The 16,015-nt window shown below is 47.1% G+C and overlaps 1 protein-coding gene and 2 non-coding genes across 3 annotated transcripts in view; all 3 read left to right on the forward strand.

Moving 5' to 3' along the window:
* Positions 1 to 16,015, forward strand: part of LOC137460074 (sperm-associated antigen 17-like) — a gene marked incomplete at its 3' end in the record, with an annotated part of 114,358 nt that overhangs the window by 60,151 nt on the left and 38,192 nt on the right. Inside the window, 5 exon segments of the mRNA XM_068170672.1 lie at positions 3,579 to 3,733; positions 10,397 to 10,542; positions 12,211 to 12,293; positions 12,872 to 13,123; positions 15,108 to 15,219. Coding sequence (XP_068026773.1) covers positions 3,579 to 3,733; positions 10,397 to 10,542; positions 12,211 to 12,293; positions 12,872 to 13,123; positions 15,108 to 15,219 — 748 coding nt within the window.
* On the forward strand, positions 1,451 to 1,523 carry TRNAA-AGC (transfer RNA alanine (anticodon AGC)). Its single transcript has one exon. It is a non-coding gene; the product is annotated as a tRNA-Ala (tRNA).
* On the forward strand, positions 2,665 to 2,752 carry TRNAY-GUA (transfer RNA tyrosine (anticodon GUA)). The gene is given in 2 exon segments: positions 2,665 to 2,701; positions 2,717 to 2,752. It is a non-coding gene; the product is annotated as a tRNA-Tyr (tRNA).

Raw genomic sequence — 16,015 nt, forward strand, 5'->3', positions numbered from 1 at the left:
CAGAATGCTGTACAAAAAAGATAGGCATAGTCCAACAGGATGGCATCTAACAAGTCCAAGTGCTGGGTGCTGCACTTTGGCCACAATAACCCCATGCAGAGCTGCAGGCTGGAGTCAGAGTGGTTGGAGAGCAGCCAGGCACCTGGGGGGTACTGGTTGACAGCCAGCTGAACATGAGCCAGCAGTGTGCCCAGGTGGCCAAGAAGGCCAATGGCATCCTGGCCTGCATCAGGAACAGTGTGGCCAGCAGGAACAGGGAAGTCATTGTGCCCTGTACTCAGCACTGGTTAGGCTGCACCTTGAGTCCTGTGTCCAGTTCTGAGCCCCTGAATTTAATAAGAGACTCTTGAGTGTGTCCAGAGAAGGGCAACAAGGCTGGGGAGGGGTCTGGATCATAGCTCTATGACGAGAGGCTGAAGGAGCTGGGGCTGCTTAGCCTGGAGAAGAGGAGGCTCGGGGAGACCTTATTGCTGTCTACAACTCCCTTAAGGGAGGTTGTAGCCAGGTGAGGGTTGGTCTCTTCTCCCAGACAACCAGCACCAGAACAAGAGGGCACAGTCTCAATCTGTGCCAGGGAAGGTTTAGGCTGGATGTTAGGAGAAAGTTCTTCACAGAATAATTGGCCACTGTGGGAGGTGGTGGAGTCACCATGCCTGGAGGTGTTCAACAAAGGATTGGACATGACACTTGAAGCCATGGTTTAGTAGTCATGAGGTGTTGGGTGATAGGTTGGACTTGATGATCTCTGAGGATTTTTTCTAACCTTATTGATTCTATGATTCTAAGTAGTAGCAGAGTTTGGGGTATTTCCTTGCTAGGCAGAACCACAGAATCATTTTTGTCAGAAAAGGCCTTTTAAAATCATTTATTCCAGACATTATCTAACTCTTCCAAGGCTGGTGTTAAACCATGTCCCTCAGCACCACATCTCTGTGGTTTTGAAACAACCACATCTTTGGGTTGACTGTCCCAGTCTTTGAGACTGGGTTGACTGTCCCAGTCTTTGAGAATAGTTTCAGTGAAGAAGTTTCTTCTCATAGCTAATCAAAACCTCTCCTGGGACAACTTGAGGCTATTTCATCTCATCCTATCACTCATTACTAGGGAGAAGGGACCAACACCTACCTCATTCCAACCTCCTTTCAGAGAGTTGTAGAGAGCCTCAGCCTCCTTTTTTCCAGACTAAACAACCCCAATTCCCTTATCTGCTTCTCAGAAGGCCTCTTCTCCAGACCCTTCATCAGCTTCATTGCCCTTCTCTGACCTACTTCAGCTCCTCAATGTCTGTCTTGTAGTGAGGACCACATCTCTGAGCCCAGTGTTCAAGGTGTGGCCTTACCAGTGCTGAGGAGAGCAGGAAAATCACTTTCCTAGTCTTGGTGGTCACACTATTCCTGGTAGAGGCCAAGACGTTGCTGTCCTTCTTGGCTACCTGGCAGAGGCCAAGGGTGGGGAATTAGCTCAAGTGGTAGAGCGCTCGCTTAGCATGCGAGAGGTAGCAGGATCGATGCCTGCATTCTCCAGTGCTTTTTATTCCCTTGCCTGCCATCCAGGCCCTTTGCTGGGAATGGTGTCCTGTGTAGGCCATGGAAGCTTACAGCATACCTGGTCTGCAGGGTAGCTAACAGACCCCAAGGCTGGACCAGGAGCAGAATGGGCACTTTCACAGAGGACCTTATTTTCCCCCTCTTGGCTTGACAGTTGTCAATGTCATCCAGGGGTCAGAGGGCTGGAGCACCTCTCCTATGAGGACAGACTGAAAGAGTTGGGGCTGTTCAGTCTAGAGAAAGGAAGGCTCCAAGGTGACCTTATTGTGACCTTCCAGTATCTGAAGGGGGCCTATAAGAAGGCTGGGAAGGGACTTCTCAGGATCTCAGGTAGTGATAGGACTAGGGGGAATGGAATGAAGCTGGAGGTGGGGGAGATTGAGGCTGGAGGTGAGGAGGAAGTTCTCCCCCATGAGAGTGGTGAAGCCCTGGAATGGGTTGTCCAGGGAGGTGGTTGAGGCCCTGTCCCTGGAGGTGTTTAAGGCCAGGCTGGCTGAGGCTGTGGGCAGGCTGATCTAGTGTGGGGTGTCCCTGCCCATGGCAGGGGGCTTGGAACTAGATGATCCTTGTGGTCCCTTCCAACCCTGACTGATTCTATGATTCTATGATCCCAAGTCCTGTGTCCAGTGGAAAGACATCAGTGAAATGGAGAAACTTCAGTGTGTGGTCACCAGAAAGCAGCAAACAGGAAAGAAGACATTCTGCTGGGTGAAAGGACTGAGAACAGTAGGCACGTTCAGTTTGGAGAGATCAGCAGGCTGACCATGACCCTCAGCTTTTGAGAGGAGGCCACTGAGCAGAGGAAGGGCTGTGCATTTTTCTGGTGCCTGAGCAGAGGGCAGGGGGACAGCACAGAGAAATTGCCTCAAAAGAAGCTGCAGGAGATGTGTGAGGTTTTTTTCATCCCTGCAGAGAATCCACCTGTAGAAGACACCACCCAAGGAGGTGGTGGAGTTGTTCTGTTTGTGGTTCTGCACAACCTGAGGTACTAAAGGTTGATGAAGGTGGTGTGGATGTTGGATCTGAGGCTGTTTGAAGCTGGATGGTGGAATGGAGTCATCAGAGCAGGCTGTGTGAGTGTGTGCTGGGCGAGGCCGTGGGCAGGGCCCCCATGACTCCTTCGATAGCTCAGCTGGCAGAGCGGAGGACTGTAGGCTCCCTGCACGGCCATCCTTAGGTCGCTGGTTCGACTCCGGCTCGAAGGAAAGTCCTTTTGGCTCTGCCCAGGCCAGGGGCACCTCTGTCTTTTGGCCCTGATTGGGTGGCTGCTCTTCAAGGGCTGTCTTGCCTGAGGTGAAGAAGGCAGTTTTAGGTGAACTGTTTACAGGGCATGGTGGTCCTGAGCACTGGGGTTGTACCTCCATCAGGAGAGGAAACGGTTGAGTTGTTGAGTGAAGGCAGTTGGATGTTAAGTGTTGTGTGCAGGACATGGTGGGTGAGGGGTAGGTGCCTGGGAGAGGAGAGGCCCCAAGGCAATAGCCAAGAGTGGGGAATTAGCTCAAGTGGTAGAGAGGCCCCAAGGGTAGAAAGCAAGGGTGGGGAATTAGGTCAAGTGGTAGAGCGCTCGCTTAGCATGCGAGAGGCAGCGGGATCGATGCCCGCATTCTCCAATGCTTTTCATTCCCTTGCCTGCCACCCAGGCCTTTTGCTGGGTCCCTGTTTCTTCAGGGACAGTGGCACCATCATGTTGTGCCCAGGCTTTACAGAAGAGGGATGATAGCAAGAGCTGTGTTATGAGCAGTGTGTGCAGTTTCACAGAGGAATTGGTTTCCTCCTCTTCTTGACAGCCATCAAATCTCATCCTCAATTCGGTGCTCAGGTTGGAGAAAGAGGAGATCAGCAGGCACTGCTGGCTGATATTCAGATGTGACATATAGTGTAAATATAAGACTGCTGGAATCCAAATGTTTCACATACATCTTGTAGGGGAGTGAAATTCTACAGCACCTTTGGCTAAATCTGTGCTCTCTAGCATCTGTGCATATACCAATGCCTGCAGGGAGGATGTACCTTTGTTTCTTTCCTTTCCAGGTTCTTCATGCTGCAGCCCAAGACTACAGATGTGTTGATTCCTTTCATTATGCTCAAGATAATTCTTTGCTTGTGGTTCTTCACAACCCCAGGAATCGTTATCATTTGTGCCAACAGACTTGGGATGTGTCATTGCACTCCAATGTTGGATTCAGGTAACTGATTTTTGTCATTGCCATGGATTGAGTTGAACCTGCTGCTGTTATTCACACCCTGCTGCAGGCCTGCCAGCTTCAAAAATGGAAGTACTGGCTGGGACAAAATAGTATGGGGCTTGAAGTTCAGATTGCAACATGGGAAGCTGCCCTGTTTCAGTTGCTGCTTCTGGTTTCCAGGTTCAATAGAATAGAATAGACCAGGTTGGAAGAGACCTTCAAGATCATTGTGTCCAAGGGGACACAGTTTCAAGCTGCGCCAGGGGAGGTTTAGACTCGAGGTGAGGAGAAAGTTCTTCACCAAGCGAGTCGTTCGTCATTGGGATGTGCTGCCCAGGGAGGTGGTGGAATCACCATCCCTGGAGGTGTTGAAGAGGGGATTGGATGTGGCACTTGGTGCCATGGTCTAGTCATGAGGTCTGAGGTGACAGGTTGGACTCGATGATCCTCGAGGTCTCTTCCAACCTTAGTTACACTGTGATACTGTGATATCATCCTATACCTATCATCCAACACCACCTAATCAACTAAACCATGGCACCAAACAGCCTATCAAGTCTCCTCTTGGGTGTTGTTATGATCGTAAGGAGGCTATTAATAGTCAACAGGCAGAACGATTAATAAATATATTAATAACTTTATTAGTCATTAAAAAAATCCCACAGAAAATATTAATGAAACCTATTTACTGGTTCAAAATATTGGGTCGTGGAACAGATCCCTCACCAGCAGGAACAACTAACAATTTAAACAATGTGAGCAAAACTCCAGAAACAACAAACAGCACTTTAAACTGTAAAGGAAAAAGGGAACATCGGCAACAGAGCCAGAGATTGCCCACAGTGTGTGTGGGGAACTCCAGATTTCCCTAGGGCAACAGACCTGTAATAGACGCTTATAAAAATCAGGTTTGGTAATTAGTCACTGATCCTGGCACCCCACAGCACGCCTGGGGATTTAAACCAAGCCAAAATGGCATCGAGCACATGGAACCTGCAGGAGCACAGCTTCACTTTCCGTTGGCGTCTGCAGCTTGTCGCTGAGGCACAATCAGGATTTATCCCTGAAGGCTTTGTAGCCTAAAGCCTTGTAGGAAAGAGGTTGCTGCTGAAGCATACAGAATTTGTTGGCTTCGTAGTTTTGCCTGTTTGGAGAAGTTCTTCTGCTGCAATTCTTCGCAGCGGTGCTTGTTCCTTCTTCCAATGAAAAACTGTCCTGGGGCCTCTCAGCTCCTCCTAGGGTTTGTCTCTCAGCCCAGCGAGACACATCCGCTCTGCTCCTGGGCTTTACAACGCTATGCAGTGAGAGATCTTTGCAGTCCTGTCTGGGTAACCTGAAGCACAGCTTGGATTCCAAGCAAGGCTTGTGACTTACCCCAGAGCTTGGACAATTGCAAGGCAAAGCTCTGGCTCTTTGGGCTGGTACTTGTAGATTTCCTGAGACAATGCTGGCAGTGACAACAAAGATTAAGAGACAAAAACCCGGGACTGTAACCTATAGAATGAGTTTCCTTCAAAGGTGGGCAAAGGCACACACCCCTGGCCCACTTGGACTCCAGGGCATGTTCAGACAAGCCTGGGCAACGTGGGCTTTTTCCTGAAAACCCAGACCTGCTGGCTCCTGCCCCATGGTCTGGTTCAGAGCATTTTTGAGGCTTTTTGTCCCTTCAGGACAGGTGTTGGTCTTTTTCCACTAGGAGGCAGTGGGATGAGAGATGGGGGAGTAGTTTTCTGGCTTGGGATCTTGGCTTGCTTGCTTCTGCTTGCTGCTGCTTTGCACCATGCTTTCTCTGCAAATAGCCTAAGATAATTATGCATTTTGTACCATGTCTTGCTGATTTTGCTCAGTAAACTCTATTCTTATCTCACTTCTTATGTCTCAGTCCTGAGTTTTTCTGTGTTACTTTTTCCCTCACTTCTGTGTTGGGAGAACAGAAACAGGCAGGTTAATCCACTGGTGTGGTTTGACCCGTTTTGTTTTGATTTAAGCCATTACAATCATTCATGTGTCACTCACAGTCATTTTCAATTAAAGCCTGTATGTCTGTGCCTGGGACAATGCTGTGAAATGGAAAGTTTCAAAACTTTTAAATTAAATGTTTCCAAAAGCACTGCATTGTGGTGAAGAGGTCAAAGGAGTTTGTCTCCTCCTCTGTGCTGTTGAGGCCTCATCTGGAATATTATGTCCAGTTCTGCGTCCCCCTGTTAAACCTTTATTAGAATAAACCAAACCAGGTTGGAAGAGACCTTCAAGATCATCGTGTCCAACCCATCAACCAATCCAACCCACCCAAACAGCTAACCCATGGCACCAAGCACCCCATCAAGTCTCCTTCTGAACACCTTCAATGACGGCGACTCCACCACCTCCCCGGGCAGCCCATTCCAATGGGCAATCACTCTCTCTGTGTAGAACTTCTTCCTAACATCCAACCTGAACCTCCCTTGGTGCAGCCTGAGACTGTGTCCTCTTGTTCTGGTACTGGCTGCCTGGGAGAAGAGACCATCATCCGCCTGTCTACAACCTCCCTTCAGGTAGTTGTAGAGAGTGATAAGGTCTCCCCTGAGTCTCCTCTTCTCCAGGCTGAGCAACCCCAGCTCCCTCAGTCTTTCCTCACAGGGCTGTGTTCCAAACCCCTCACCAACTTTGTTGCCCTTCTCTGGACTTGTTCCAGCAAGTCAACATCCTTCCTAAATGAGGGGCCCAGAACTGGACACAGTACTCGAGGTGTGGCCTAACCAGTGCAGTATACAGGGGCAGAATGACCTCCCTGCTCCTGTTGGCCACACTGTTCCTGATGCAGGCCAGGATGCCATTGGCCCTCTTGGCTGCCTGGGCACACTGCAGGCTCATGTTCAGCCTAATAAAGGTTTATTCTAATAAAGGTTTATTCTAATAAAGGAATAGAATGGAATGGAATGGAATGGAATGGAATGGAATGGAATGGAATAGAATAGAATAGAATAGAATAGAATAGAATAGAATAGAATAGAATAGAATAGAATAGAATAGAATAGAATAGAATAGAATAGAATAGAATAGAATAGAATGAATAGACCAGGTTGGAAGAGACCTTCAAGATCATCATGTCTAACCCATCATCCAACACCACTTAATCAACTAAACCATGGCACCAAGCACCCCATCCAGTCTCCTCCTGAACACCTCCAGTGATGGTGACTCCACCACCTCCCCGGGCAGCACATTCCAATGGGCAGTCACTCTGTCTGTGTAGAGCTTCATCCTAACCTCCAGCCTAAACCTCCCCTGAGGCAGCTCCAAGCGTTCTCCAAGTCCAATTCTCTCCAAGTGTTCTTGTCTTGGGTGGAGGCAAAGGAGCACAGCCTGTCAACTGTCCTTGTCTCTTCTCTTCTTCCCCAGTCTCATCTACTGGTGTTGGCCCACGCTGCACCTCGCCTTGCTGACCCTGGTACCAGTGCCAACAGTGCATGTGCACTCCCTTGTGCCAGAGATGTCCCTCTTATGGATTTTATACCCCAGCCCAGGTTGTCCTTGCCCTTTAGGTGATGTTTAGCACGATTTGGGAGGAAAATTGAGTAACATAGCCATGTAAGTTTGGCATGTACATGGTTTTCCTCATTAGCACATTGAGCAGTAGTATTTTTACCTTTGTATGAAACAGCTGGCTCCTGAAGAGTCCAGTAACCATTTCTTGATCTTTCTTTTATTAGAATTACTGTAATTCTAATTTGGGGGATACTTTTTAAGAGCCACACTTGCACCACAGGAGAATTACAAGGCACAATAGGTGACTGTTCCTCCTTGTTAGGAGCTCTATACCTGTGTTTACTTCTTACTTGTGTATTGTGACCTCTTATGGACCACAGATCCACTTAGTAGGATTGTTCCATAGTTGCTGTCTGGAATACACTTCTGTGACCTGCTTATCAGCTGGTTATGGTGGGCCTTGTTACAGCAAATTCTCATGCAAGGGGGAAACTAAATTTCATATGTGGCAGCAGGTTTTGCACCTGCAGATCCCAGTTGCTCTCCCTTCTCTAAAGATATCAGGTCTTGCAGCTCATGCACAACAGTCAAAACTTCAGGAATTGCGTTGTTCAAAGGGTGGGCAGCAGGAGTCTGTGTGTGAAATCCAGTGGATGCTACTGGTCCAAAGGCTTGGGCCTTCAGTGGTTCATGTGCATAAAACATTTCAACTGCAGTAAGGGTGAATGGCCACTCTGTCAGGGAGCTCACTTATTTCAGATGTTATCAAAACTATTCTTTTGCTCAAAGTTAATCTTACTGACATTTGTGTACTGTTTCATAATAAGCACATGACACAAGTTACTGGAAAAGATTAATCCTTTCTGAGAAATGATTCTGAGTCAGACATTGGCAGTAGTGACATCAGAAGACATATTAATAGAATGTGTATTTTTGACTTTGAATGACTGTTTCATTGCCCTAAAATATTTTCCACATGAATAATCTCCTTTTTGTGTATATAAATGTATATTCCTCTTCAAATTATTCTGGTACTGGCAGCTCTAGGATCCAGCCTAGTTTTGCCTTTTGTTTTCAACACCTTTGTTTTTATTGCCTGTGCACTTTTCTTTGGATGCAAGCAAAGTAACCTTGTCCTTACAGCCAGGGATGGCTTAGGCTGGATGTTAGGAGGAAATTCTTCCCAGAAAGAGAGATTGTCCATTGGAATGTGCTGCCCAGGGATGCGGTGGAGTCACCATCCCTGGAGGTGTTTAGGAGGAGACTTGATAGGGTGCTTGGTGCCATGGTTTAGTTGATTAGATGGTGTTGGATAATAGGTTGGACTCAATGACCTCGAAAGTCTCTTCCAACCTGGTCTGGTCTATTCTATTCTATTCTATTCTATTCTATTCTATTCTATTCTATTCTATTCCATTCCATTCCATTCCATTCCATTCCATTCTACAATCAACAGTTTCTCCACACAAGTTTTCCAAAAGCAGGCTCCCCCAACAGTTTAGGAGTATACAGTTTAGGAGCTGGAATAGCTTAAGCTGTGCATAAACTATAGTTCTCTCTAGTCTGTGTACATAGTTTACATATTCTCTTTCTCAAACAACGTAATACTGCAATGATAAGAATAATAAGAAGAACTTCAAAACAGCTTCCTCCATGTTCACAGCCAGAAGCTGTAATGCAGACACAGCTTTTGAATATACAGAATGCAGGATAAACCAGGTTGGAAAAGACATTTGAGATCATCAAGTCCAACCTATCACTCAACACCATCTAATCAACTAAACCATGGCACCAAGTGCCTCATCCAGGCTCTTCCTAAACACCTCCAGTGATGGTGACTCCACCACCTCCCTGGGCAGCACATTCCAATGGCCAATCTCTCTTTCTGGGAAGAATTTCTTCCTAACATCCAGCCTAAATCTCCCCTGGCACAGCTTGAGACTGTGTCCTCTTGTTCTGGTGCTGGTTCCCTGGGAGAAGAGACCAACCCCCACCTGGCTACAAGCTCCCTTCAGGGAGTTGTAGACAGCAAGAAGGTCTCCCCTGAGCCTCCTCTTCTCCAGGCTAAGCAACCCCAGCTCCCTCAGCCTCTTCTCACAGGCTGTACTCCAAACCCCTCCCCAGTTTTGTTGCCCTTCTCTGGACACCTTCCAGCAACTCATCCATCTTAAACTGAGGGCCCCAGAACTGGACACTTGTACTGTGCACTACCCTGTATGATACACACTCTATATACCAGATTTTCCCAGGTACATAGCAAGTACAAGCGTATGGTGTAGCATGCATGTTCTGTCATTGAGTCATAGAATAATTTCTGTTGAAAGTGACCTTTAAGATCTGGAGATCCACCCATTCTCTAACTCTGCCAAGTCTGTTGCTAAACCATGTCGCTCATCACCACAATCCTGCGTCTTTGAAACACCTCCAGTGGTGATGAGCTTAGGCATTCTTTAGAAGACAAGTTTCTAATATCACTTTGCAGAAAGAATAACCAAAACATCAAATATATGATTTATTAAGCAAATACCAGACAGGGAAGAGTACCAGCTCCTGTAAAAGCTGAGTGAAACCCTGCCAAAGGCAAGCTTTCTTTCAAAAGTAGTAGAGCAATGTATGTGTAAAAAACTGAGGAGCCAAGTGATCTTGTTTGGCCTAATGTCATGTGTGGTGGTTTAGGCTGGGTGCTGGCCCGGATAGCACTGCATAGACCACACACCTGGGAGGTCCCAAGGGGTGGGCTCAGCCCAGGGGGTGGTCACAGGCAGGTATTTCAATCCCATAATGCCCTGCTCCCCTATAAAATGTCCACGTGGGGTCTTCACTTCCTCTTTCATCCCCAGCTGCAGCCTAGGTAAAATGGCGTGAGCTGACTCCCTTGGTCCTGCCCAGGCCCAAGGCTGGGTTGGGGGTGGGAAGAAAGAGCCCTGGGGGGGTTTGGGTGTACCCCCAGGTGGGGATGGGATGTTCTTGGGCATGTTCTGGGATTTCTCTCTTTGTCACGGTGCTTGTGGTTCTCTGTAAAGCTTTCATTGGTGTTTGTTTTTAAATTGTTTTTCTATTTCAACTTTCCATCACTTTTGCAATCCCTTTGTCTGAGTCCTTGTTTCTGCCCTGTGGTGGGGAGGGGGTTTGCCCCAACCCATTACAGTCATGTTAGTCAGAACTATGGTAAACTGAGAATATTGTGCTTTTCAGGACCTATCTTGAGATGGTGGCCAACTCAATTGAAGACTGGGTGAAAGAGGAAGAAGTCAAATACCAGGAAGAAAAGATGGCTAAGAAGCTAGAGTCTGTTAAATTGGAAAAAGCCACTGAGGAAGGACCTTTCCCATTGTCTGCAGGTACTGGCAAAAACCCTGACTTCCCTAAGAAAGCCAAAACTGAGTATATTTTTAGTTATATCATAGAAAATTCTTGTTTCATGGTGAGTGCTGACACCCAAAGCTGTTCAGGGCAGAATTGCATGTGTTCTAACATATTCCGAATGGAATGGAGTGGAATAGAATAGAATGGAATGGAATGGAATGGAATGGAATGGAATGGACCAGACCAGGTTGGAAGAGACCTTCAAGATCGTCATGTCCAACCTATCATCCAACACCACCTAATCTCCTCGCCTGGAGAAGAGACTCAGGGGTAACCTTATTACTCTCTACATCTACCTTAAGGGGTATTGTAGACAGGCAGAGGTTGGTCTCTTCTCCCAGGCAACCAGTACGAGAACAAGAGGACACAGTCTCAGGCTGTGCCAGGGGAGGTTTAGGCTGGAGGTTAGGAAGAAGTTTTACACAGGGAGAGTGATTGCCCATTAGAATGGGCTTCCCAAGGAGGTGGTGGAGTCACCATGCCTGGAGGTGTTCAGGAGGAGACTTGATAGGGTGCTTGGTGCCATGGTTTAGTTGATTAGGTGGTGTTGGATGATGGGTTGGACACGATGATCTCGAAGGTCTCTTCCAACCTGGTCTATTCTATTCCATTCTATTCCATTCCATTCCATTCCATTCCATTCCATTCCACTCCATTCCATTCCACTCCATTCCATTCCATTCTATTCCATTCCATTCTACTCCATTCTATTAAACCATGCAACCAAGCACCCTATCAAGTCTCTTCCTAAACACTTCCAATGATGGTGACTCCACCACCTCCCTGGGCAGCACATTCGAATGGGCAATCACTCTCTCTGTGTAGCATTTCTTCCTAACATCCAGTCTGAATCCCCCCTGGTGCAGCTTGAGACTGTGTCCTCTTGTTCTGGTGCTGGTTGTTTTGTCATCTGTAGACATAAATATATTATGAGATTAGTTAAATACATATATTGAAATATTTGGTGTCATCCTCTGTTCTGAAAACAGAGACCTTTAATGTCAATTCACATTTACAGCAGCTGTGTTTAATGGAATTACTTAAGGACTGCATAGAATGTGAATCTTTGTTCAGGTGATTGAGCACACAAAGAGATGAGCAGTAGTGAAAACTGGAAATACAGATCAGGAAAAATCCTTCTAAAAAAACAATGCAGGATGAAAGCTGAAAGTCAGAAGATGTGGACTAGAAGTTAAAACTGGAAACTGGAACTGAATAGACTGCAGAGTCCAACAGGATGGCATTTAACAAGTCCAAGTGCTGGATGCTGCATTTTGGGCACAACAACCCCGTGCAGTGCTACAAGCTGGGGTCAGAGTGGCTGAGAGCAGCCAGGCAGAAAGGGACCTGGGGGGTACTGGTTGATAGTAGGCTGAACATGAGCCAGCAGGGTGCCCAGGTGGCCAAGAAGGCCAATGGCATCGTGGCCTGCATCAGAAATAGTGTGGCTCTTAGGAGCAGGGAAGTCATTGTGCCCTGTGCTCAGCACTGGTTAGGCCACACCTTAAGTCCTGTGTCCTGTTCTGGGCCCCTCAATTTAAAAATTATATTGACACACTTGAATCTTTTTTTTTCCAATTTTTTAAAATTATTCATTTTTCATGTATTTATAACATCATTTGTTTCCCTTTCATTTCTCAAAGGCAACACATCTGGACCTGAAATCATTCCACAAGCTCAGTCTGACAATGAAAAGAAACCTTTTATCAGAGAAGGTTCTCTAAAGGTGAGGCAAAAATATGTATGTTTCTGAAATGGACTAAATAACACTGCTTTCCTAGGAATAGAACGGACTGGACTAGACTAGACTAGAATAGAATAGAATAGAATAGAATGGATCAGGTTGGAAAAGACCTTTGAGATCATCAAGTCCAACCTATCATCCAACACCATCTAATCAACTAAATCATGGCACTTAGCACCCCATCCAGTCTCTTCCTAAACACTTCCAGTGATGGTGACTCCACCACCTCCCTGGGCAGCACATCCCCATGGCCAATCTCTCTTTCTGCGAAGAATTTCTTCCTAGCATTCAGCCTAAACTTCCCCTGGTGCAGCTTGAGACTGTATCCTCTTGTTCTGGTGCTGGTTGCCTGGGAGAAGACACCAACCGCCACCTAGCTACAATCTCCCTTCAGGGAGTTGTAGAGAGCAATGAGGTCTCCCCTGAGCCTCCTCTTCTCCAGGCTAAGCAACCCCAGCTCCCTCAGCCTCTCCTCACAGGGCTGTGCTCGAGGCCTCTCCCCAGCCTCGTTGCCCTTGTCCGGACACGCTCAAGCATCTCGATGTCCTTCTTTAATGTAGGCCTGGAAAGAGGAGCAGGACCGATTACTGAAGGCAGAACAGCTTAAGGAAGAACAGCTGAAGGAAGGAAAAAAAGGAAAAAAAGAAAATTTGGAAGGTAAAAAGAAAAAACAGGAGCTGGTAGTACATGAAGAAAGTCAAGACTCTGCCAAGAAATCTTCTGAAGTGATGTTTAAAGAGGAGCCAGCAAAAGGCCCTGAACTTGAGGAGGATCCCAGCATAGCAGAGCCACAGTCTGAGAAAGTTTATAAGGTAAGAGGTTGTATTATTGCACCGTGGTTGGAAAGTGCAAGCCCAGAGCAGCTTGTGGAGGCATGACCCTCTCCTTGCCCCCGCGTCCCTCTGCCTCTGTGGTTGCTCTTGCTCTGTGCCATGTTTCCAGATAGCACTGCCCAGCTCTACCTGGGGAGAGGAGAGCAGATCTGGGGGGATTGTGGATGTGTCCAGGACTGGATGTTTTGGTACTGTTGTTCCAGCAACAGGGTAGTCTCCCAGGCCCTTGTGTGTTTCTGTCCCAGTGTCAGGCTCTCAGGCATCTGTGGCAAAGCCCAGGCCAGAGATGTGGGAAGCAGGATGGGATGAAAGGTCAGAGTCCTTGAGGTCCATTCCAACCTAGGAGTCTGTGATATATATGTAGAGGCAAGATTACAGCAAAAATACTATCCATTGTGAAACTGGAGTTCAGGGCAAATTAGGCCTAACTAGGTCTTGTATAACTCTAGCACTGTAGCAGCAGATCCTTTCCTGAAAGTTTTGGGAAAAGGTTTCTGTTGTTTAAGAGTATTCTACATGAAACTATTTCATTAACTTGAGTAGGGCATATGACATGAACACAAGGGTAAGTTGATCATGGCTCTGTCCCTATGGAAACACATACATCAATGTTTTGGTTCTGTTTGGGCCCTATGAGAAGAGGCTGAGGGAGCTGGGGTTGCTTAGCCTGGGGAAGAGGAGGCTCAGGGGAGACCTTATTGCTGTCTACAGCTACCTGAAGGGACCTTGTAGTCAGGTGGGGGTTGGTCTCATCTCCCAGGCACCCAGCATCAGAACAAGAGGGCACAGTCTCAAGCTGTGCCATGGGAGGTTTAGGCTGGATGTTAGGAAGAAATTCTTCCCAGAAAGAGAGATTGGCCATTGGAATGTGCTGCCCAGGGAGGTGGTGGAGTCACCATCACTGGAGGTGTTTAGGAAGAGACTGGATGAGGCACTTGGTGTCGTGGTTTAGTTGATTAGATGTTGTTGAGTGATAGGTTGGACCAACCCCCTCCTGGGTACAACCTCCCTTCAGGTAGTTGTAGACAGCAAGAAGGTCTCCCCTGAGCCTCCTCTTCTCCAGGCTAAGCAACCCCAGCTCCCTCAGCCTCTCCTCACAGGGCTGTGCTCCAGACGTCTCCCCAGCCTCGTTGCCCTTCTCTAGACACATTCAAGAGTCTCAATGTCCTTCTTGAACTGAGGGGCCCAGAACTGGACACAGGACTCAAGGTGTGGCCAAACCAGTGCTGAGTCCAGGGGGCAGAATGATTTCCCTGCTCCTGCTGGCCACACTATTCCTGTTTCAGGCCAGGATGCCATTGGCCTTCTTGGCCACCTGGGCACACTGCTGGTAGGTGAGACATGGACCCTGGAAGTTGTGGTCCTTTTATATCCTGCTAGGGTAGGGGGATGGAGAGAGTCATTGGAGGTGGTCTCTCCAAATCACTAACAGACATGCAGAGAGGTGAGCACTCCAGTGCAAGGTCTTCAATTTTCCTTTCTGTGGTGCTGTTGTAGTGATTTTAAAATAAGGAAAGAGGGAATTTGTGATGCAGAAATTCCCTGTTCTCATTGTTATGCCAGGCCAACAGCTCTCCTGCAGGGTTATGAAGGGCTATCAAAGCCATCACACACACAGAGTCACACACAGAATCACCAAGGTTGGAAGAGACCTCAAAGATCATCAAGTCCAACCTGTCACCACAGACCTCATGACTAAACCATGGCACCCTGTGTTTTGAGAAAACAGAGTCATTGGGCTCTCACTCTGCTCTCATGTAACAAGTTACTTCACTTAGTACCTGAGAAATTATCCAGATATTAGACTGGCATGTTACATATTTACTGAAGTGGTTATTACATATGTTAAATATCTAAGCAAAAAAAAAAGAGTTGAGCAGAGCAGTGGTCTCTGTCCTTCATTTGCCTCCTTCATGGCTTCTGCCTTTCTCATTTATGCATAATTTAAAACTTGGTTTTCCAGTTCCTTGGCTACGACACAGGGGAGAATCTCATTAAAGTATCAGGAACCAACCAATATCTTTTCCCATCTGATGGAGGACAGATTCAAGTAGAGAAGACAGAGTTTGTCAAAGGTGATTATTTCATTCCTTTTGCTTTGCTTTACTGAATGCTGGCATTGTTTCTTGACCTATGAAAGGTTTTCTTCCTGTCTCATTGTGGTGGGTTAATGCCTTTTTCTGAAAACAAAAGAAGAAAGCAGGGGGGAGGGCTTGTGGGTACTTTGCACTCCCTGCAGGGCGTTTCCCCCTGGGAAAGCTGAGTCTGTTCCACTCCCCCCTCCCTGCCCAGCTAGGGTATAAAAGCAGGACATCATAGCTGTTGGATCTCCTTTTTGGCTCCTGCCTCTGCTGGATGAGAGCTACTGCAGCTGCCCTCCTGCTCCTCAGCCACGTGGCCGGACCTGATCCTTTTCCCTGCTGCCTCCGCACCTCCTCAGAGAAAGACTGGTTTTGTATTGTTCTTTTCTGTCCCACTCCCATCCATTCTTGTTCCTTGCCCTTGTGAACCTTTTTTTTCCCTGTTATTGTCATATATATAATTTGAAGAAGAAAAAATGATTCGCCTCTCTACTTCCAAGCTGACTCCAGATTGTTGTTTAGTGGATTTGCTCCTTACCCTTTTTTTTTCCCCTCTCCCTGTTTGGAGGGAGGAGTGGGGGGAAGTGGGGAAGAGATTCTCAGCCTTTTCCCCATTTGAGCTTTTAACTCTCGGTTAAGGCTCAAACCACTACACTCATAGTAGAACATTAATTCAAAACACTGTAATAGTACCATGAAATTCCACATTAGCCTCTATCACTACTGATGTTTACAGTTTTATGTAGTATGTTGACAATTCATAGATAAATTAGAAGTGGATAAAAATCAT

The sequence above is a fragment of the Melanerpes formicivorus genome, unplaced genomic scaffold, assembly GCF_026170545.1.
Source record: "Melanerpes formicivorus ecotype bairdi unplaced genomic scaffold, bMelFor1.0.p_v2 SCAF_504, whole genome shotgun sequence".
In the NCBI taxonomy this organism is placed as follows: Eukaryota; Metazoa; Chordata; class Aves; order Piciformes; family Picidae; genus Melanerpes; species Melanerpes formicivorus.